The sequence below is a fragment of the Oryctolagus cuniculus genome, chromosome 17 (assembly GCF_964237555.1).
Source record: "Oryctolagus cuniculus chromosome 17, mOryCun1.1, whole genome shotgun sequence".
NCBI classification, from domain to species: domain Eukaryota; kingdom Metazoa; phylum Chordata; class Mammalia; order Lagomorpha; family Leporidae; genus Oryctolagus; species Oryctolagus cuniculus.
In genome coordinates, this window is record NC_091448.1 from 35,015,829 (window position 1) to 35,038,157 (window position 22,329).

Here is a 22,329-nt window from a genome sequence, read left to right on the forward strand (position 1 = left end):
CCACTTTTTTTTTTTTTTCAGATTTATTTATTTATTTGAAAGGCAGAGTTACAGAGAAAGAAGGAAAAAATAGAGGTAGAGATCTTACATTCGCTAGTTCACTCCCCAAATGACCACAATAATCAGGGCTGGGCCAGGCCAAAGCTAGGGGCCTGGAACTCCAGCTGAGTTTCCCATGTGGATTGCAGGAACCCAAGCACTTGGGCCATATTCTGCTGTTTTCCCAGGCACATTAGCAAGGAACTGGATCAGAAGTGGAGCTTTGGGACTCAAACCAGCACTCATGGGGTGTAGTAGTAGTAGTAGGGTAGTAGTAGGCCACAGCTCAACCTGCTGAGCCACAACACCGGCCCCTTCTCAGACTTTCTAGTACATGTACCTCCCTTGGTACAATAAATGTTACTGAAAAATATAATATATATATATAAATATAATACTGAAAAATGTAATTTCAAGTACACTGTTTATTATCTTATAAAACTCTGTCATGAAGCCATTTGGGCACTAAGAATTCTTTGGTAAAAATAATTGCACTGTAACGTTTAGTAAGTTCTAATTTTCTTAAGTGGGAATGAAAGTCACGAGTGAATATTACTGGGAATGTTAGGGACAAATGAAGCTCAAAGTATTCTTTAAAAAGGGCTGTGAATGACAGTTCAACAGTGTAAAAAGTTCTGCAGTAGGGCCAGTGCTGTGTCGTAGTGGGTAAAGCCACCATCTGCAGCGCCAGCATCCCATATGAGTGCCAGTTTGAGTACCGACTGCCCCACTCCCGATCCAGCTCTCTGCTATGGCGCCAGGAAACCAGTGGAAGATGGCCCACCCTGCACCCACGTGGGAGACCTGGAAGAAGCCCCTGGCTGTTGGCTTCAGATTGGCCTGGCTCCGGCTGCTGGGGCCATTTGGGGACTGACTAGTGAATGAAAGACCTCTCTCTCTGCCTTTGCCTCTCTGTAACTCTGCCTTTCAAATAAATAAATTAAAAAAAAAAAAAAAAGTGAGAAGTGGAAAAAACCTCTAAAACCTCAGTCTCTCCAAGAGGAAATCTAGCAATTCCTTTTTTAATTGGAATTTTTAATTTAAAATTTTATCTAATTAGGTCTGGAGTAGCTGCCTTTTTCAGTTATTAGAATCCTGTGTTGAGTTGAATGTATTTTATGCTTCAGTAAATTAGGGTAAGGAGCATTTCAGGTAAGAAATACATGCCCTCATAGCCTGCTAACCCATTATTGGGAGATTTATGGAGATTTTTGAATACTTTTATATTGTATCCTAATTTGAGGTTTTAGTTTAGTCTAATTCCTAAAACTTTAGAAAGTTTAAAAAGAGTCAAATCATCATGAATCTTCAGAGAACACAATTTTTTAACTGCCACAACCACTTGATAGATATTATCTGGTTGTAGAATCAGATGATCTGATAATCAGTCTGTTTTTGTACATTGCATTGTATTTGAATTACCTTTGACTTTATACCTCTGCACAAGTGGAAAACTATACCAAAGCTTCATTGGCCAAGATGTTTAAGTTACTTCAATTATTTATCCAATTTCCAAGAGTAAATTGTAGTTCCCAAATTTTAATAGTTTAAGAGAGATCTACAAGTGTTTTAGAGTTATCTAACTGAATACAACTAAATAAATTAAGGGTGGACACTTCTGAAAGCAAGGAAACTTACTGGAAAGTACAATAATCAAACTTGGCTGTCTTTGAAAGCCCTGTATGAAAAATGCATATTGAGAATTTGACTTAATATTTTTATGAAAAAGTAGTATTTATTTGAATAGATGATTTTCTTAAAAGAAAATACATTTATTTTGAAATAATGTTGCCCCCAATGAGAATCAGTGGTTTTATTGCTACTTCTTTACTCTTTCATTTGGTGAACTTTTCCAATAACTCATATTATTATTCAGGGAATTACTTTATCATGTCATCCTTAAATGTTTTTTTGTTTCTCTGTGGAATACTCTCAGTAATTTAGTTTCACATTGTTTTTGCATTACAAGTGTGGGTAATGTTTAAAATGAATGGAGTATTATTGGCTTAGCATTGCATGTACAGCCCACAAAGGACCTTTGTCAGCTGATTTTAGCAGTGTTTTCTAAGCTATTTTACCAGAGACCAAAAAAACAAACCAAAACAAAAGCTGTGCATAGTTTAATATCAAGATTTTATTTTGTACACTTCAGCTGCATTTAAAATCTGATAGTTATAGCTTTTTAAAATAATTCTTGTACCTAGATATGTGTTCACAACAAAAATTAACTATTTGATGTTTGAGTTCTGCTTCCATCCTGTTTCCATCTTGTGTCATCCACAGACCTGTAATGTTTATTTAGCAGTCTCATTCTTGCGAACAAAACTAACCACATACATTCTCAGAGTAGGCTCCATTCAATGTCAAGAATATTAGATTCCTATTGGAAGACATTTCAACCTTTTGTTTTTAATTTATTTATTTGAGAGTCACAGGCAGAGAGTGCCTATTTCCTGGTTCACTCCTCACAATTCTGTGGGGTGATCCAGGCCAGAGCTAGTAGCAAGGAATTCAGTCCAGCTCTCCCATTTGGATAAAAGGGACCTAGCTACTGGATCATAACCTGCTGCCTCTTTGGGTGCACATTAGCTGGAAACTAGAATCTATGTTAGCAGGAAGTTAGAGACTCTGATATAGGATGTAAATTTCCAGCTAGCATCTTAACTGACAGGCCAAATACCTGCCACTATAGTCCAGTCTTTTAAACAGGGTAAGGAGTACTTTTGATTTACTCCTACATCCAGGAATCTGATTTACATAGTTTACCACATATTTCTAAAATTAGGGATACTCAGTTGAATTGTGAAAAGTGGCTCTTCTTAGAAATGTTTCTTTCATGAGATAGGCATTTGGTGCAGCAGTTAATATGCTGCCCACGACACCCGCTTCCCATATCAGAATGCATCAGTGTTTCAGTCCTGGGTCCACTTTCAGTTCTAGCTTCCTACTAGTGTACATCCGGGGAAGCAGCAGATGATGACTCAAGTCCTTGGGTTTCTGCTACTCATGTAGGAGACTTGATTGAGTTCCCGCCTTCTGACTTTGGCATGGTTCAGCCCTGGCAGTTGCAAACATTTGGGAACAGCACATGAAAGATCTCTCTCTCACTCTCTCTCTCTGTCTTTTAAATAAAATGAAAATAATTAAATAAAAATTTTAAGAAGTTACTGTTTCATCTTACCCTAGCTATATGTAAGAGCCCTTTTACCCCACAGTAATTTCTAACATATTGTCCTTTTGTTATATTTCTTTCTTCTTCTTTTTTTTTTTTTTTTTTTTTTTTGACAGGCAGAGTGGATAATAAGAGAGACAGAGAGAAAGGTCTTCCTTTTGCCATTGGTTCACCCTCCAGCGGCCGGTGCTGATCCGAAGGCAGGAGCCAGGTGCTTCTGGTCTCCTATGGGGTGCAGGGCCCAAGCACTTGGGCCATCCTCCACTGCCTTCCCGGGCCACAGCAGAGAGCTGGCCAGGAAGAGGGGCAATGGGGAAAGAATCCGGCTCCCTGACCGGGACTAGAACCTGGTGTGCCGGCACCACTAGGTGGAGGATTAGCCTATTGAGCCGCAGCGCCGGCCCTTTTGTTATATTTCAAAATGTTTAGGTTGATGAAAAATAATCCATCTTTCTTACCTAATATAACAAGCTAAGATTGCTTTGATTATGTGAATGCTTGTGTTACGTAGGTTGAGGAAACCAGTTGTGTAGACTCTTAGCACTCAAGAATATTACTAAATCTGATTTTTTTTTTAAATGGATTTATTTGTATATTTGAAAGGCTGAGTTAGAGAGAGGCAGAGGCAGAGAGATCTTCCATCCACTGGTTCACTCCCCAGAAGGCCGAAATGGCCAGAATTGGGCCATTCCGAAGCCAGGAGCCAGGAGCTTCTTTTGGGTCTCCCACGCAGGTGCAGGACCCCAAGGACTTGGGCCATCTTCTACTGCTTTCCCAGGCCACAACAGAGAGCTGGATCAGAAGTGGAGCAGCCCGATCTCGAACCGGCGCCCATATGGAATCCCGGCACTGCAGACGGCAACTTTACCCACTGCGCCACAGCGCCAACCCCAAATCTGATTTAAATTAAAAAAAAAAAGTCTTTATTTGAAAGAGTAACAGAGAGAATGGGAGAGACAGAAATATCAAACAAGGCATTCCATTATGAGACATCTCAAGCAGTGACATAATGCTGCTGCACAATGCCTACCCCTTTGATTATTTTAGAAAATGACATGCATGAACAGGGCTTGGAGAAACTAAGTGTATGCTATGTGCCAGTCATTGTACAGATGGCTTACGTGTAATTTCTCCTGAAGCAGAGAAGCTGGATTACTGATGCTCCCCCAGAAGAAAACAAAAACATATAAGAATGATATGGAAATAGGGGGGCAGGCACTGTGGCATAGCGGGTAAAGCTGCCATCTGCAGTGCCGGCATCCCATATGGGCGCTGGTTCGAGACCGGGCTGCTCCACTTCCGATGCAGCTCTCTGCTGTGGCCTGGGAAAGCAGTAGAAGATGGCCCAAGTCCTTGGGGTCCTGCACCTGTGTGGGAGACCGGAACAAGCTCCTGGCTCCTGGCTTTGGATCTGCACAGCTCTGCCCATTGCAGCCAAATCGGGAGTGAACCAACGGATTGAAGACCTCTCTTTTTCTCTGCCTCTCCTTCTCTCTCTGTATAACTCTGACTTTCAAGTAAATGAATAAATGTTTTTTTAAAAAATGACATGGAAATAGGGATGGGGATATTTGCCAAAATACTCTGCAAATACACTGTAAAGCAGTGTTGAGGACTTCCATCCCACAGCCCATGTAAGGCCAGCAAAACCATTTGGTCTGACTCTACCAAAACAACCACAGGTGGGACTTGAAATAAATCTATAGCAGGCTAATTTTTAAGTTGATAGTTTTGTATAGCCTGCAAATAATATAAATATCCAATGACCCTTCGCAGAAAATATTTCCTCTCCCCTGCATAACTAGTAAGTAGTATGGTTAATATTTGTTGGTGTTGTTTTTGTTTTGTTTTAACTACCAAAAAATCGAACTACTTTGAGCTAGGAAAGAGAACAGAATTAGAAAAGAATATGTGGGTTCAGTCCTAGGATGTGGAGTAGAGATGGCATACATAGTCCAAATATCGGTTGACCTAACCTGGTATCAATCACAATGTGTTGGCAGCTTGCAGGCACCACATTTTTCTGTTTCACTATGAAATGGCTCATTTTAAAGATTATGAAGATAATGAGTAATATTAACAGAGTAGGTTGCTGCTAGCCTAAATAGTCACTGTTGCTGTTTGAAGACACATAGTAATGTACATCGGTATTTCCTGAGTAAATATAGGCTGGCTCTGTGAATAAGTATTGTCAGGGTACCTGGAACTTAATAGAGATGTCACATTTCAAGATATGGTCCTCCACTTTGTAGTTTAGAAATTTGAATGAACGTGCAACTGAATATATGGACTCTAGGAGATGGAATTACTTTAACCAAATTCAGAAACCACAATAGTAGTTTGCTAATATAGACTGAACATGTTCCAAAATCCAAAACTTCTTGAGTGATGACATGATAGCATGATAGAAAATTCTACACCTGACCTTGTCATGAGTCACAGTGAAAATATAGGCACACTAAAATTATTGTGTAAGGTTACCTTCAGCCTACATGTATAAGGTATACATGAAATATAAATGATAAACGAATTTAGTGTTTAAAATTGAGTCCCATCTCCAAGAGTTCTCATTATGTATATGTAAATATTCCAAAATCAGGAGAAATTGGAATTCAAAGCATTTCTAAATATCCCTTATTTAAAATAAGCATTTGAGATAAGTTTTACTCAACCTGTGTTGCATAAGAAAATATTACTGTCCTGTAACCTGGATACTCTTATTTATTTATATTAGTCATTATTATGTTAGTCTGTTAGGGTAGACATAATAGTATACCACATAGCTTAGAAAACAGAAATGTATTCTCTTGTAGTTTAAGCAGTTAGAAATCTAAAGATCGAGGTGCCAGGAGGATGGTTTCTGGAGATACCTCTCTTCCTGTCTTGGAGGCAGCCACTTTCTTGTAGTCCTTACAAGACCTTTCCTCTTCATACAGGTAGAGATGAAGGTCACTAATACCAGTTCTTTTAAGGATAAGTCCTTATAGGGTACCTCCCTGATGACCTGATTTAACCTTTATTACCTTTTTAAATTCATTATCTCCAAATACAATCATGTTAAAAGTTAGGGCTTCACCATAGGAATTTTAGGAAGACACATTTCAGTTCATTACAAATATATTTTCTCCTTATAAACTAATGTTTGTGAGAAACCAAATTAAGTCAATATTTTAGTTGGGAGCAAGGAATGACAAGACGATCAATGGCTTTGATAATCACCATGCTGTGTGCTTCACTGGACACGAGATGTATAGGTCAGGTAACTTCTGCAACACTGTGCTGGAAATATCACTTTTGTCTTGTCATAACTCTTTTATCATAAGACCAGTCTTCTTACATAATTTTGCCTTTTATTCAGGCACTATAGTTAGTAAGTTTATGGTTATGAGCTTAATCTGATAGTGCTCCCCACTTCAACACAGAAAACTTAAATCAACCCATATTCCCATCTTGATGAGATTTGAGTTGAGCTTTCAGCTTTTAAGTCGCATTTATGATCCAGCTTTTAGATTACCTTACTTCTGTAGATTGAGGTTGTTTCTTTCAAAATTCTCAGAAAAACAACCTTAAATTCATGTTTGAGGGTGAAGGTATCCTGTCAACAGCTCAAGTACTTTCTACTCTTAATAAGTCTACCTTATATCCATTTGGGTCCTGCCTCTAGGTTTGTCACTTATTTTGTGACATTACACAATCACTTTACCTCTGTCACATTTCTTTATCTGTAAATTATAGGGGTAAAGGTAGGCTTGCATATTCCAGAAGTTCCCTTCTATAATTCTAATTTTTACAGAATACTTATAAGCCATTGTTACATAGAACATCATTCTGTTTTTGAAAGACAGAATTGTCAGTGTGTAGAGGGCTTTTAAATTTAAGGCTGAGTGATTAGATGATATTGTTAAGGGGAGAGTGTAAAGAGAATACAAAAAGGAATCTAGGACCCGGATTTGAAGAACTCCAGGAAGCAGAGGAGGAGCCCAAGAAATAGGAAGAAAAACAGGATAGAGGGCTGGCGCCGCTGCTCACTAGGCTAATCCTCTGCCTTGCGGCACCGGCACACCGGGTTCTAGTCCCAGTCGGGGCGCCAGATTCTGTCCCGGTTGCCCCTCTTCCAGGCCAGCTCTCTGCTGTGGCCAGGGAGTGCAGTGGAGGATGGCCCAGGTGTTTGGGCCCTGCACCCCATGGGAGACCAGGATAAGTACCTGGCTCCTGCCATCGGATCAGCACGGTGTGCTGGCCGCGGCGGCCATTGGAGGGTGAACCAACGGCAAAGGAAGACCTTTCTCTCTGTCTCTCTCTCACTGTCCACTCTGCCTGTCAAAAACAAAACAAAACAAACAAACAAAAACAAACAAAAAACAGGATAGAGTATTTCAAGAAAGGAAGTGAATACTTGCATTCTACTGAAGGTAAGATTCAGTAAGATGATTTGGCAACATCTAGATCATTGGTGATCTTAATACAAGCAATTTCTTTTGATTTGTCGAGACAGAAATCACGTTGCAGTAGATTGAACAGGGTTTGGTGATGAGGAAGTAGGGACTGTATATAGGCAACTCTTCTTGAGAATTATGTCAGTGAGAAAGACTGAGAAATGGGAAATACTGGGTAGTGCTTATTTGCTGTGAGGATAAAGGAGAAAAGATTGATGTCACACAGAGAGAGAATGAAAGGAGTGAAGTCCCTGAGAAGGTAAGAGAGGATGATAGAATGTATTTTGACAGATTTGCCCTTGGTAGGTAGAGGACACGGCCGGCCCTGGTTGTAAAGGAAGAATGCTAACATGGATGAAGGTGTAAATATTTTAGTAGATGTAATAGTCAAAAGATTGGGGAATACTTCCTCTACATTTGTGATTAAAAGGTAAAGGAGGGGCCGGCGATGTGGTATAGCAGGTAAAGCCGCCGCTTGCAGTGCCAGCATCCCCTATGGGCACTGGTTTGAGTCCCAGATGCTCCACTCCGATCTAGCTCTCTGCTATGGCCTGGGAAAGCAGTGAAAGATGGCACAAGTCCTTGGGCGCCTGCATTTGTGTGGGAGAACAGGAAGAAGCTCCTGGCTCCTGCCTTTGGATCAGCGCAGCTCCAGCCATTGTGGCCATCTGGGGAGTGAACCAGTAGATGGAAGACCTCTCTTTCTCTCTCTGCCTCTGCCTCTCTGTAACTCTGCATTTCAAATAAATAAAATAAATCTTTTTATTTTTTATTTTTGACAGGCAGAGTAGACAGAGAGAAAGGTCTTCCTTTTCCGTTGGTTCACCCCCCAATGGCCGTTGTGGCTGACGCACGACGCTGATCCGGAGCCAGGAGCCAGGTGCTTCTCCTGGTCTCCCATGTGGATGCAGGGCCCAAGGACTTGGGCCATCCTCACTGCCTTCCCGGGCCACAGCAGAGAGCTGGACTGAAAGAGGAGCAACCGGGGCAGAATCTGGTGTGCCAGCGCCGCAGGGGGAGGATTAGCCTATTGAGCCACAGTGCCGACCTAAAATAAATCTTTAAAAAAATTTAAAAAGGTAAAGGAATGTCAGTCTCTGAGATTAAGAATGGAAAATGTAAGATAGGAAGTTTGAAGAGAGAACAGAAATAAAATAGTTGTGTGAGAGAAAAGTTGATTAATAGAAAGTAGCAACAGTTTGAGGTTTGAAATTTGGTATTTCAAATAATATTGGGCATATAATGGGCATCTGATAAGTATTTGTTGAGTGAATAAGTGAATTTAAAGTGGCTGTGCAGTTGTATGATTTATCTCCAACAATATTCACCTGCTTAGGCTGATGATAATACTAATGGTTAGGGGTTAGCATGGTACAGCAAGTTGAGCCTCTGCTTGTGACACTGACATCACATACTCGTGTCGCTGCTCCACAGCTGATTTTCAGCTCCCTGCTATTGTGCCTGGAAAAGCAGCAGAAAATGGCCCACGGGTCTGGGCCCCAGCCACCCATCTGGGAGACCAGGATGGGGTTCCTGGCTCCTAGCTTCAGCATGGCCCTTCCCTGACTGTTGCTGGCTTTTGGGGAGCAGAGCAGTAGATGGAAGATCCCTCTCTGTCTCTCCCTCTTTCTGTCACTCTGCCTTTCAAATCAAATTATCTTTTTTAAAAAACAAAAAATTCCAGACAATTATTTTATGTTTTCTAGAAGGAATTTTTGAGAAGGAAATGTCAGTAAGGTTTTGTTTTATAACACATTGTGTAAGAACATGTTATTTGCCCAAAGAAAAATTGCGGTTGCAATATCTTAAAAACAAAATTTCCAAATAATTGTGCAATCTCATAAGTATGGCCTCAAGAGGACCAGAGTTGTTTTGGATAAAATTTTTATATCTTGAAGATGACATTATGAAAAAAAATAAATAGAGGGAAATGAGTTCAATTATCAGTGTTTTTCAAAGGGAAACATTCTGGAATTTTCATCTTTTACCACAAATTAATTTAATTTTACTTATTGTGCTCTAGGTGAATGACTGGCTGTTTATCTCTAAACGAAATTGCCTGTAAGATTTGGCTGAGTATGAACCCACTCAGTTTTAATTATTTACCCAACTAAGTAGAGCTTCAAGTTAAGTGACTGGAAGATGGAAAATCTTTAATTCCTTTATATAATTCCAGTTCAAACAGCTTCAGTTGTTTTATTAGTAAAATCCAGATTTGTGGAATAGATTGACATTTTGTAAACATTATCTTGCTCTAGTCTTACATATTTTTGCAAAATAACTTCATCTTCCTTTTTTTGTAATTGCTTGAGCTGCATTGTTTTAGGATAACATCTTCACAGAAGTATAACTTAAGTTTGCAGAATCAAACTTGAAGCTGCAATGAAATCTTTTGAATGTCTTCCCCTGTCAGCTCCCATAGTATTTTATTCCTCTTCCTGATCTTTATATTGAGTTCATATGAAATGTGAGGCAATATATTAGAATGTTACATACACTACAAATAAGGTAATGTTTAATCCTCAGTGTAACTTTACCAGGTATGTCATGTCATTCCTATTTTATAAATTAAAGAAACTGATGTGTAAGGGCTGGTGCTGTGGCACAGTGGGTTAAGTCTGCCTGTGGTGCCAGCAGACAGCATCCCATGGGCCCCAGTTTGAGTCCTGGCTACTCAACTTCCACTCCAGCTCTGTAATATGCCTGGAAAAGTAGGGGAGGATGGACCAGTTGCTTGGGCCCCTGCACCGACATGAGAGCCCAAAAAAGCTCCTGGTTCCTGGCTTCAACCTGGCCAAGTCCCAGCTGAGTCAGCCATTTCGGGAGTGAACCAGCAGATTAAAGATCTCTTTGTCTCTATCTCTGCCTCTCTCTCCTTTCCCTGTAACTCTGCCTTCAAATAAATAAATAAATCTTTAAAAAAAAAAAAAAAGAAAAGAAACTGATATTTAGAGAGCTCTACAAATCTGTCCAAGAGCATAGAAGCTTGATTTTAACCTGGTTCTTTTAGACTGTAAAATCTGTGTTTTCTTGCCATTAAATTAAACATTATATTTCCATCTAATTTGATGATAATACCTGTTTCATTCTATTCCAGCTGGTCTCTTGTGCTTATTTGGCTTTCCTATGGTCCTTTTGGGGACAAGGACCTTACCTTGTTCCTATTTATGTCCTCAGTATCCATGGGGGATCGCAGTACTATTTGAATGGGTATTGAATGAACAACATTGGCATCACTGGTATAGCAGCAGTGAAGCAAACGATGTGAAGTTGTTTGTCTGGTTCAGTCAGGCAGTTTCTAGGTTTACTGCCTCATATAGTACCCCTTCCCTTTTGATGTATTGCCTTTAAAGTTACATACATGCATGCATATACATAAACATGCACATGCACACTGTTTCATCCAAATATCAGTCCCATGAAAGAGGTGATTACTGTTCTCATTTTGTGGATCCGGAAAACCAAGGCACAGAGAAAAAAACTTGCTCAAGATCACAAGTTTTCAGTAGTAAATCTGGGGTTGAAGTCCAGATTTTTAGACTTAAAATCTTAATTACCAATAATCATATATTCCAGGCTACCCGTGCTTATGGAAACCTGTACTTTATTTCTTGATATGTGTATTTATTCACTGAGAAGTGAAGGCCCCAGAACAAAGGTGTCCACAAGTGGATTGTACTAAAAGAGAAGACCCTCTGTTGCAGTGATGACTGTATAAGGGTACTTCAAAAAGTTCATGGGAAAATTTGGCATAAAAAATGTTGAAATCTGTGTGGTTTTTTTAACTTAATTTTTTTGATAACTTATTTTTAATTTATACTACTGTCAATGGCTTAATGCCCTAGTCAACAAAGTGTTCGACAAATAAGAATTAAAAAGACCACAGTTCAGCAAGAAAATAGGCAAGGGCTGTAAACAGTAATCAGATTAAAAGATGTTCAGCTTCACTCATATAAAATAGTCACAAAATCATTAAAATGATAATAGTACAGGGACTGGCATTGTGGTGTGGCAGGTTAAACTGGCACCTATGATGCTGGCATCCCATATGGGTACCTGTTCGTGTTCCAGCTGTTCCACTTTTTTTTTTTTTTGACAGGCAGAGTGGACAGTGAGAGAGAGAGACAGAGAGAAAGGTCTTCCTTTGCCGTTGGTTCACCCTCCAATGGCCGCCGCGGCCGGCGCGCTGTGGCCGGCGCACCGCGCTGATCCGATGGCAGGAGCCAGGAGCCAGGTGCTTTTCCTGGTCTCCCATGGGGTGCAGGGCCCAAACACCTGGGCCATCCTCCACTGCACTCCCTGGCCACAGCAGAGGGCTGGCCTGGAAGAGGGGCAACCGGGACAGAATCCGGCACCCCGACCGGGACTAGAACCCGGTGTGCCAGCGCCGCTAGGCGGAGGATTAGCCTAGTGAGCCGCGGCGCCGGCCTTTTTTTTTAAGATTTATTTATTTATTTGAAAGGCAGAGTCAGAGGGGGGGGGGGGTGTCTTCCTTCCATTAGCTTACTACCCAGATGGCTGAGAGAGAGAGAGAAAGAGAGAGGTCTTCCTTCCATTAGTTTACTACCCAGATGGCTTCAATGACTGGAGCTGAACTGATCCGAAGCCAGGATCCAGGAGCTGCTTCTGGGTCTCTCCCACGGGTACAGGGGCCCAAGGACTTGGGCCATCTTCTACTGCTTTCCCAGGCTATGGCAGAGAGCTGGATTGGAAGTGGAACAGGCGGGACTCAAATAGGTGGCCATATGGGATGCCGGCACTGCAGGCAGCGGCTTTACTTGCTGTGCCACAGCGCCGACCCTGCTGTTCCACTTCTGATCCAGCTCCTTGCTAATGGCCTGGGAAAGCAGTAAAAGACGTCCCAAGTGGTTAGGCCCCTGCCATCCACATGAGAGACCCAGAAGAAGCTCCTGGCTCCTGATTTAGGCTTGGCCCAACTTTGGCTGTTGTGACCATCTGTGGAATGAACCAATAGATTTAAGTTCTCTCTCTCTTTGTCTCTCCCTGTGTCAGTAACTCTGCCTTTCAAATTAATAAACACATGTTAAAAAAAAAAAACTATAGTAGTGTATAATTCCCATCAATTTGTTTAAAAAATATTTAAATCAAAGTTTGACAAAACATTATATTTTCAACCAAATTGATACATATAAGCATTTCTTTTATTTATTTATTTACTTATTTTAATTTTGGCTTCCACATATAAGAGAATATGTAGTATCTGTATCCTGCTTATTTCATTCAACATGATATCTTCTAGTTCCAACCATTTTGCTGCAAATAATGGAATTTTGTTCTTTTTAATAGCTGAATAATCTTCCATTGTATACACACCATGTTTTCTTTATGCATCTGATGGTGGACACCTTTACTGATTCATGTTTTGGCAGTTGTCTGCTAAAAACATGGTGGTGCAGGTATTTTATACAATGTGTTCATGTCTTTGGATATATTCCTGGTAGTGGGATTGCTGCATCATATGGCAAGTCTATTTCTAATTTTTAAAGAAATATCCATACTGTTATCCCAGTGGCTGCACTAATTTACATTCCCCACCAACAGTGTATAAAAGTTCCGCTTTTTCCACATCCTCCCCAGCATTTGTTGCTGTCTGTTTTTTGGATAATTATCATTCCAACAGAGGTGGTTTTGTATTGTATTTTCCTGATGGTTAGTGATATTGAGCATTTTTTTCTTATATTTGTTAGCCAGCATAGTTTTTTCATAATATACAGTTTCCATGAGATTCTTTGAAGAACCTTCATATATTCTTTGTTCAGTTATTTTATAATGAGTGTTTCACTTGTTTTCCTTTATTAGGCATAAATTTTGTACATAGTTATTATAGTTTATTCAATAAATAAATTAGCACTAAATAACAAATTAAGGAAGATTGAAGCCATTATCATATCATAGTCTGATCAGCTAACTATAAATCTAACATGATTTTGGTAGATATGTAGCTGAGCAAACTTACATTACACAAGCATCTTAGAGAGTCATTTCTTGAGCTTTTTTTTCTTAATTAAATAACCCTCTACTCAAAAATCTGACTGAATTCTGAACTGTCACTGAATGCTCTTAAGCTTGGGCTACTATAAATATAATAAACAGATCTTATATAAAAGTATGCCATTCGGGGGCCAGCATTGTGAAATAGCAGGTTCAAGTCCCGACTGCTCTACTTCTACCAGCTTCCTGCTAATGTGCCTGGGAAAAGCAGTGGAGAATGACCCAAGTGTTTGGGTCCCTGCACGAATGTAGGAGACATGGAAGAAATCCCTGACTGCGGGCTTCTGTCTGGCCTGGCTCCAGCCATTGTTGCCATTTGGGGAGTGAACCAGCGGGTGGAAGATCTCTGTCTCTCCCTCTTTGTAATCCTGCCTTTCAAATAAATAAATCTTTTTTTAAAAATGAAATATGTATTATGAAAAAACTGCATGACTTTCAAAAATTTTTTGCAGTTAAACATCTTTATTTTTATTTTTGACAGATAGAGATATAGACAGTGAGAGAGAGACAGAGAGAAAAGTGTTCCCTCCTCTGGTTCACTCCCCAAATGGCCACTACGGCCGGCGCTGTGCCGATCCGAAGGCAGGAGCCAGGTGCTTCCTCCTGGTCTTCCATGCGGGTGCAGGGCCCAAGCACTTGGGCCATCCTCCACTGCACTCCCGGGCCACAGCAGAGAGCTGGACTGGAAGAGGAGCAACCAGGACCAGAACCCCGTGCCCATATGGGATGCCGGTGCCTTAGGCAGAGAATTAACCAAGTGAGCCACGGCACCAGCCCCAAAAGTTAAACATCTTTTAATTCTATTTTCAATGAACTTTATTAGTACTTCGTTTCTTTTTATTGTTTGGATATATTTTGTTTGAATATACCAACATTTTCTGTATTCATTTATCAGTTGATATTTAGGTTTTATTGTAGTGATTTAAAGTAAAAACAAAAAACACTTATAATATAAAGCATGATATAAAATATAAAATGCATTTAGCATATCTTAAACATTTAACTTTGTGATCGTCTATGCCATATATATTTTTAAGATTTTATTTATTTGAGAGGTAGAGTTTCAGACAGAGAAAGACAGAAAGAGAGGCCTTTCAACCTCTGGTTCATTCCCCAAATGGCCACAGTGGCTGGAGCTGAGCTTATCTGAAACCAGGATCCCGGAGCTTCCTCTAGATCTCTCACGTTGATGCAGGGGCCCAAAAACTTGACCATCTTCCTCTGCCTTTCCAGGCCTTAGCAGAGAGCTGGATTGGAAGAGGAATAGCTGGGACATGAACGGGCACCTACATGGGATCCTGGCGCTGTAGGTGGAGGCTTAGCCTACTATGCCATGGCATCGGCCCTGCCTATATTTTTTGATTCAGTAGAACTATTTCCTTAATGAAACTGATCTGTGGTCTTAAATCTGTGTGTCAATGTTTGTGCCATCTTTGATCATATAATCAGCTTTTTCCTAATAATGTTAAAAGAACTATGAAAGAAAAAAAGATAAATTTTGAGTAGATAGTATATACGATATTAATTTATGAATTGGAATGGTATTAAACATTATAGCCTATCAGTATTTGAAGTTACTTGTACTTGATATTCTTATTGTGTGGACAAGTTAATACAAAATTTGAGTTTGGAAAGTCACTAGACTAACCATTTGGAAAAGGCTTACAACTATCTGGCTTTAAATTTTTTACCTTGTGATTGGCATTGTGGCACAACAGGCTAAACCGCTGCCTGCAATACTGGCATCCCATATGGGCTGTTCGTGTTCTAATCCAGCTTCCTGGTAATGTGCCTACGATAGCAGCGGGAGATGTTGCAAGTTCTTGGGCTCCTGCCACCCATGTGGGAAACCTGAATGAAGCTCCTGGCTCCTGGCTTCGGCCTGGTTCAGCCTTGACCATTGCAGCCATTTGGGGAGTGAACCAGCAGATGGAAGATATTTCTCTCTCTCTCTCCCTCCCTTTCTCTCTCTCTTTAACTCTGCCCTTCAAATAAATAAAATAAATATTTTTAAAAATAAATAAGTAAATTTTGACTTTTTGTTTTATGATTTCTATGTAAATTATTCAGATTTTGAATTAAAAGAAAAAATGCATAAACAAATTATACAGATACAATGTGGGGTGTCATTACTGCCATTATTCCTTTATTTGGTTTTATTCAGTCATAACTGCAAAACAAATATATAATATATTGCTGGATTTTATTTTTCCTCTATTAGCTCCTCAAGACTGATCTATGAAATGGCAGAGAATGGAAAAAATTGTGACCAGAGACGTGTAGCAATGAACAAAGAACAACATAATGGAAATTTCACAGGTAAAGTGTAGTGGTTTGGAGGAAGGAGATGTGCAAGTTTAAATATTACACTTTTTGTTGGAATAAAATAGGAATATATTACTTCTAATATTTTAAATATTTTATTAATATCTTCATAGTAAATTGAATTATGAGTCATGACCTATAAGATTCTTTTTCACAGTGACTACAGAAGCAGCCTGAACGTAGTCAAATAGCAATTCTATAGGCACAAGATTGTTTCTTGGTAATCATATGGTATGGTTAAATATTTACTTGATTTTGTGCAGTGCTTAATCTGATCTTGCTGTTTAGTAACTTTACAAGTAGATTATCAGTTTCCTTGTTAGCTATTCTTAAATATATAATTATCAAAAAATTAGAATAGGGGCTGATGCTGTGGTACAACAGGTAAAGCCACCAACTGCAGTGCTCCCATAAGGGCACCGGTTCAAGTCCTGGCTGCTCCACTTTATATCTAGCTCCCTGCTAATGCGCCTGGGAAAGCAGCAGAGGGTGGCCTAAGTCCCTGGGCCCTTAGACCCACGTGAGAGTCCCAGAAGTAGCTCTTGACTCCTGGCTCCTGGCTTTGGGGAGTGAACCAGTGGACAGAAGATCTTTCTTTCTCTGTTCTCCCTCTCTCTCTAACTCTTTCAGAGTTCCCTTTTATTTATAAATAATATCCTGTTTATAAATAAAATTCTGTTTATCCTTTCAGATAAATAAGTCTTTAAAAAATGAGAATAAATTTAGATTTATTTTAAATTTTTAGTTTAATATTTTAAACAAATTGGACATTGTGCTTAAATTTCAGTATATATGACTCATAGCCGTACATTTGTCCTGAAAATCATGACTTTTGTTGATATGGGTGAATTAAGTAAGGACTTTCCTTCTTGATTTTAAAGGAAAATGAAAGGTTTTTCTTTTCTGGTTTTTGTACTATTTTTTTTAAAGATTTATTTATTTGAAAGGCAGAGTTAGAGAAAGAGGAGACAAAGGAAGAGAGATCTTCCATCCCTGGTTCACTCCCCAAATGGCTGCAATGGATAAAGCTGGGCCAATCCAAAGCCAGGAGCCAGAAGTTTCTTTCAGTATCATGTGTGTACAGGGGCCCAAGTACTTGGACCATCTTCCACTGCTTTCCCAGGCGCATTAGCAGGGAGCCGAATCAGAAATGGAATGGCTGGGACTTGAACTGGTGCCCATATAGGATGACAGCACTGTAGGCGATGGCTTTACTCCCTATACCACGGCATTAGCCCATTTTTCTTTTTGACTTTGCAATTCTTTGACATCTCAAACACATTGCAAAGAATACTGTCGCATGGTGTATGCCCATTCTTAGGGCCCAGGACAAGCAGATCCATATTCCAGCCGATGAGAGAACAGCTCTTCTCTGTGGATTTATATCTCCTTTACTCACAGTGAGTTTTGTGGATTTATATCTCCTTTACTCACAGTGACAGAAATGCACAAGAAACAGCCACTTGTCCCCGAAGATGTTGAGGTTGCTGGAGATACCCACTCATGTGTCCGTAGTGGCAGTCGGACACATACACAGGGGTGTCTACATATATCTGCACATAGGCACATACAACCACACGTCCACATACAACTGCATCCACCTAAAGCCACAATCTAGCAAAATTACAGACAGTAGTGGCCAGAGCAAAACCATTGCATGCCAGGGCTTTGAGCAGCTAGCCGCGCAGGCGGACCTTCGGTTCCCGTGACGCTGGTTACTGTAGAGAGAGGTGTGGGAGAGCACAGAGATAAGGGGGCAAGGGCAAAAGACATGGGGATTTGAGAACTTCACCTTCTGAAGTTCATCTCTTCATCACATGGTAATATATTACAGAACTTCTTTTATTGGAATAAATGCAGGCTGTCTAAAACAATACTTTCTACTTATTTTTTTTCCTCTTTCATTTTTATTTATGTATTTGAAAGGCAGAGAATCAGAGACAATAATTGATTTCCTACATGCTGGTGCATTCCTCAGATGTCTTCTATAGCCGGGGTTGGACCAGGCCGAAGCCAGGAGCTCAGAACTCAGTCTGTCTTTTCCACGTGGGTGGCAGGGACTGAAGTATCTGTACCATCATACCACCACCTGTTGCATCTGGGGTGCTGGAATGGAGTGCGAAACTGGGAATCAAACCCAGGAGTTCTGATATTGGCTCCCGTTTGTTTTGAAAACACATTTTGCAGCACTGATCTGTTGGATTACTTTGATTTCAGTAAATTTTGCATCATTCCATCAAAAGTTTCCAAATTCAGATATTGATATTGTATGCTTTATAGTCTCTTTCCATTAAGAGCTTATGTGCTGGGGCCGGTGTTGTGGCATAGCAGGTTAAACTGCAGCCTGTGATGCCAACATCCCATATGTTAATGGGCACAGGTTCATGTCCTGGCTGCTCCACTTCTGATTCAGCTCCCTGCTAATGGCCTGGAAAAAGCAGCAGCAGAAGACCCAAGTGCTTGGGCCCCTGCTACCCAGGTGGGAGACCCAGAAGTTCCTGGCTCCTGGCTTCTGCCTGGTCTAGCCCTGGCCCTTGCGGCCATGTGGGGTGTGAAGCGGTAGATGGAAGATCTCTCTCTCTCTCTCTCTCTCTCTCTCTGTTTCTCCCTCTTTTTGTGTAACTCTGACTTTCAAATAAATAAATAAATCTTTAAAAAAAATTAAAGCTTATGTGCTGTTTTTTCAACAAGCAAATAAATTTATATATATTTTACTATACTTCTGAATACCATTGGAATTTAAAATTAATGTTGATGTGTCATATAGTATTTTGGACCATGTATTTTTTTACTTAATATTTGTTAGATATTGTGCTACAACTATATACAAGGAATTTTATTTATTGTGGTTTAGTATTCCATTCCATTGTGTGAGTATACTATATGCTTGTGTTCCTTTTCTGTCTATTAGTAGTAATATTTAAGTTGTTGATAATCTTTGGCTACTGTAAATGTTGTTACAGTAAATTTTTAAAAATCATTTCATCTTGTACCTAATTACTCCCAGAAAAGGAATTGTTGGGTTACAGTGTACATGGATCTGTAATTTTTAGATTGAAGACAATAATAACTAACTTTGATTGGGCAGTTACTAAGTGTCACACTCTGATAACTTTATGTGCATCAGCTCATCTAATCCTTACAATGACTTTGACAAATAAGTACTATTATTATCTACATTTTACAGAAGAGTAAACTAAGATACAAAAATATTAGCCAATTTGCCTGAGGTCATGTGACTGGTAGATAGCTGAGCCAGAATTTGAAACAAAGTGGCTTGCACTTCATATTTTTTTTCCCAAAGATTGATTGATTGATTTGAAAGTCAGAATTACAGAGACAGAGGGGGAGAGAAAGAGGAAAGAAAAAGAGAAATCTTCCATCCGCTGGTTCACTCCCCAGATGACCGCAGCAGCCAGAGCTAAGACAGGTCAAAGCCAGGAGCCAGGAGCGTCGTCCGGGTCTCCCACATGGGTGAGCGTCGTCCGGGTCTCCCACATGGGTGGCAGGGGCCCAAGCACCTGTGCCATCCTCCGATGCCTTCCCAAGCACACCACAGGGAGCTGGATTGGAAGTAGAGCAGCCAGGACATGAACTGGTACCCAGGGGTGCCAGCATTATAGCAGGGACTTTACCCACCACACCACAACACCAGCCCCTACTCTCCACACTTTGACATCTAAACCACTTTGCTCTCTGATGTGATGCTTGATTGACACGTTACCCTTCATAAAAGGTAGAATGATTTAGCCTTTCTCCGGTAATATACAAGGATAGAAGCTTGTGTTCTGACTGCAAAAGAATGTTAAAATTAGGGCAGGAGCACCTAGACCAGATTTGTCATTTTTCCCTAATCTATGTTTCTGTTAAATTCAACCACTGAAATTTTTAGTACCATTTCTTTTTTTTTTTTTTTTTTTTTTTTTTTTTTTTTTTTTTTTTTTTTGACAGGCAGAGTGGATAGTGAGAAAGAGACAGAGAGAAAGGTCTTCCTTGCCGTTGGTTCACCCTCCAATGGCTGCCACGGCTGGCACGCTGCAGCCGGCACACCGCGCTGATCCGAAGGCAGGAGCCAGGTGCTTCTCCTGGTCTCCCATGGGGTGCAGGGCCCAAGTACTTGGGCCATCCTCCACTGCCTTCCCGGGCCACAGCAGAGAGCTGGCCTGGAAGAGGGGCAACCGGGAAAGAATCTGGCGCCCCGACCGGGACTAGAGCCTGGTGTGCCGTCGCCGCTAGGTGGAGGTTTAGCCTATTGAGCCGCGGCGCTGGCCAGTACCATTTCTTTAAGATGCCTCAATGTGTTTTAGCTCAGTGAGTGGCAAAGGGTAGGCTTTTTTTTTTTTTTTTTCCTCTTTTGCCTCAGTTCTCTAGGTAACACCATTATAAAATGATCTCTTTTCTAAATCACTAGATGTGCTGGATGTAGCAGAGTCTGGACTAGTGATCATTTTTTAAGACTTTAGGATTCTGTTAATGCTTAAGAGGAACAATGGTAAAATTCTGTTTAAGGACTCAGATTTTGTCTCATCTCTCTCCAAACTGTTTAAAAGAATACTGTGCAAGACTGCTACTGATGTGAAGGGAAGAGATAGTCAAATATACAGATAAATGAAGTGAGGTTGAGGCTTAAGTTGTGAGGACCTACCACAATCCTTGACTTAGTGTTACAGGTTGCAAACACGTTTGTAATAGGCCACCTATGTTAATTAGTGTTTTGTTCCATTGATTGCCTTCTCTAGAGAAGGTGTAGTCATGGGTTAGTACTTGAACAGCTTGTGTATAAACCCGTGTAACCCAGGAATGAATCACATCGTTGGTACTTTTGAGGTTTATATGCAGTCTTTCAGATGTAGAATGGGAAGGTAGGTGAATTTTTAAAGTGATTGGAAAGAGTGAGTATAAGTACTAGGAATTCTGTTTTAATTGCTGCATTATTGTTTTTCAGACCCCTCTTCAGTGAATGAAAAGAAGAGGAGGGATCGGGAAGAAAGGCAAAATATTGTCCTTTGGAGACAGCCACTTATTACCTTGCAGTATTTTTCTCTGGAAATCCTTGTAATCTTGAAGGAGTGGACCTCAAAGTAAAAAACCTTCCATTACCTTTTATATAAACCTTATTTTCTAATTTTAGAAATCCTCAGCAGTCTCCTACTCCTTGCCATCTGCTGCATTCAAAATGGAGTCATTAAATTTAGAATATTGTCATAAGAGCATATTCATTCTCCTTTGTATAGTTGAAAATCATAGATTAGGGAAACATGGCTGTTTGCTTACTTGATTATTAGAGTTGTTCACATATTGAATTTTGTTTTTGTTTTTCTCTTGGTTTTTCCCTCAGGAAAAATCCGGCCTTATCTGTATTAAATACTTTGATTCCTTAACAGGACAAGGTTCAGGATACGTGGCACTCTTACCAGTTGTTTGAACGAATGTGAACGGTTCTGCCTTAGAAATGTGTTCTATCTTTAAATTACTATTTATACATCCGTTTCAAAGATCATAAAGAACAAGCCTAACCTTTACACGTCTTATCAGTCTTCTTACTTGCCCCTCCAAGTTATTTTATATATGTTACATTTTTATTGCACATGGAGTTCATAAAGCGTTTTATAGTATTTCCCAGCTCATTTACTCCTTATAACATCTCCATAAAGAAGGTAAAACAAAGATAAAATTACTATGATTTTAAAAACAAGGAACAGTCATATTGGTTAAGTGTCTTGCTCAAAGTACAGCACCCAGGGTTTCTGACTTAAAGACCAGGGCTCTTTCTATTAAACTTTTTTTTTTTTTTTTTTTTTTGGACAGGCAGAGTGGACAGTGAGAGAGAGAGACAGAGAGAAAGGTCTTCCTTTTGCCGTTGGTTCACCCTCCAATGGCCGCTGTGGCTGGCACGCTGCGGCCGGCGCACTGCGCTGATCTGATGGCAGGAGCCAGGTACTTCTCCTGGTCTCCCATGGGGTGCAGGACCCAAGCACTTGGGCCATCCTCCACTGCACTCCCTGGCCACAGCAGAGAGCTGGCCTGGAAGAGGGGCAACCGGGACAGAATCTGGCGCCCCGACTGGGACTAGAACCCGGTGTGCCGTCGCCGCTAGGCGGAGGATTAGCCTATTGAGCCGCGGCACCAGCCTTCTATTAAACTTTAATACTTCTCCTAATTAGAAGCTGAGATATAAACAAAATCGGGCTTTAGATAAGGGAAAGACTATGATGGAGTTTATGGTAAAAAATTGGGTTCTATGCCCATGTGTCTGTGACCCCCTCCTGCATTCAATAGAGGCAGTGGTGTTTTAAGAACAAAAGAACTCAACTCAGAAAGACTGATTCTGTCCTGAGCTAGCCA

The 22,329-nt window shown here is 40.4% G+C and overlaps 1 protein-coding gene across 1 annotated transcript in view; it reads left to right on the plus strand.

Moving 5' to 3' along the window:
- The window catches only part of VMP1 (vacuole membrane protein 1), a 136,931-nt gene that overhangs the window by 10,539 nt on the left and 104,063 nt on the right, over positions 1-22,329 (plus strand). The window contains exons 2-3 of the mRNA XM_002719255.5: positions 15,881-15,978; positions 20,930-21,065. Of these exons, the coding sequence (XP_002719301.1) occupies positions 15,903-15,978; positions 20,930-21,065 (212 nt within the window). The 5' untranslated portion in view covers positions 15,881-15,902. The remainder of the gene's footprint in view (positions 1-15,880; positions 15,979-20,929; positions 21,066-22,329) is intronic.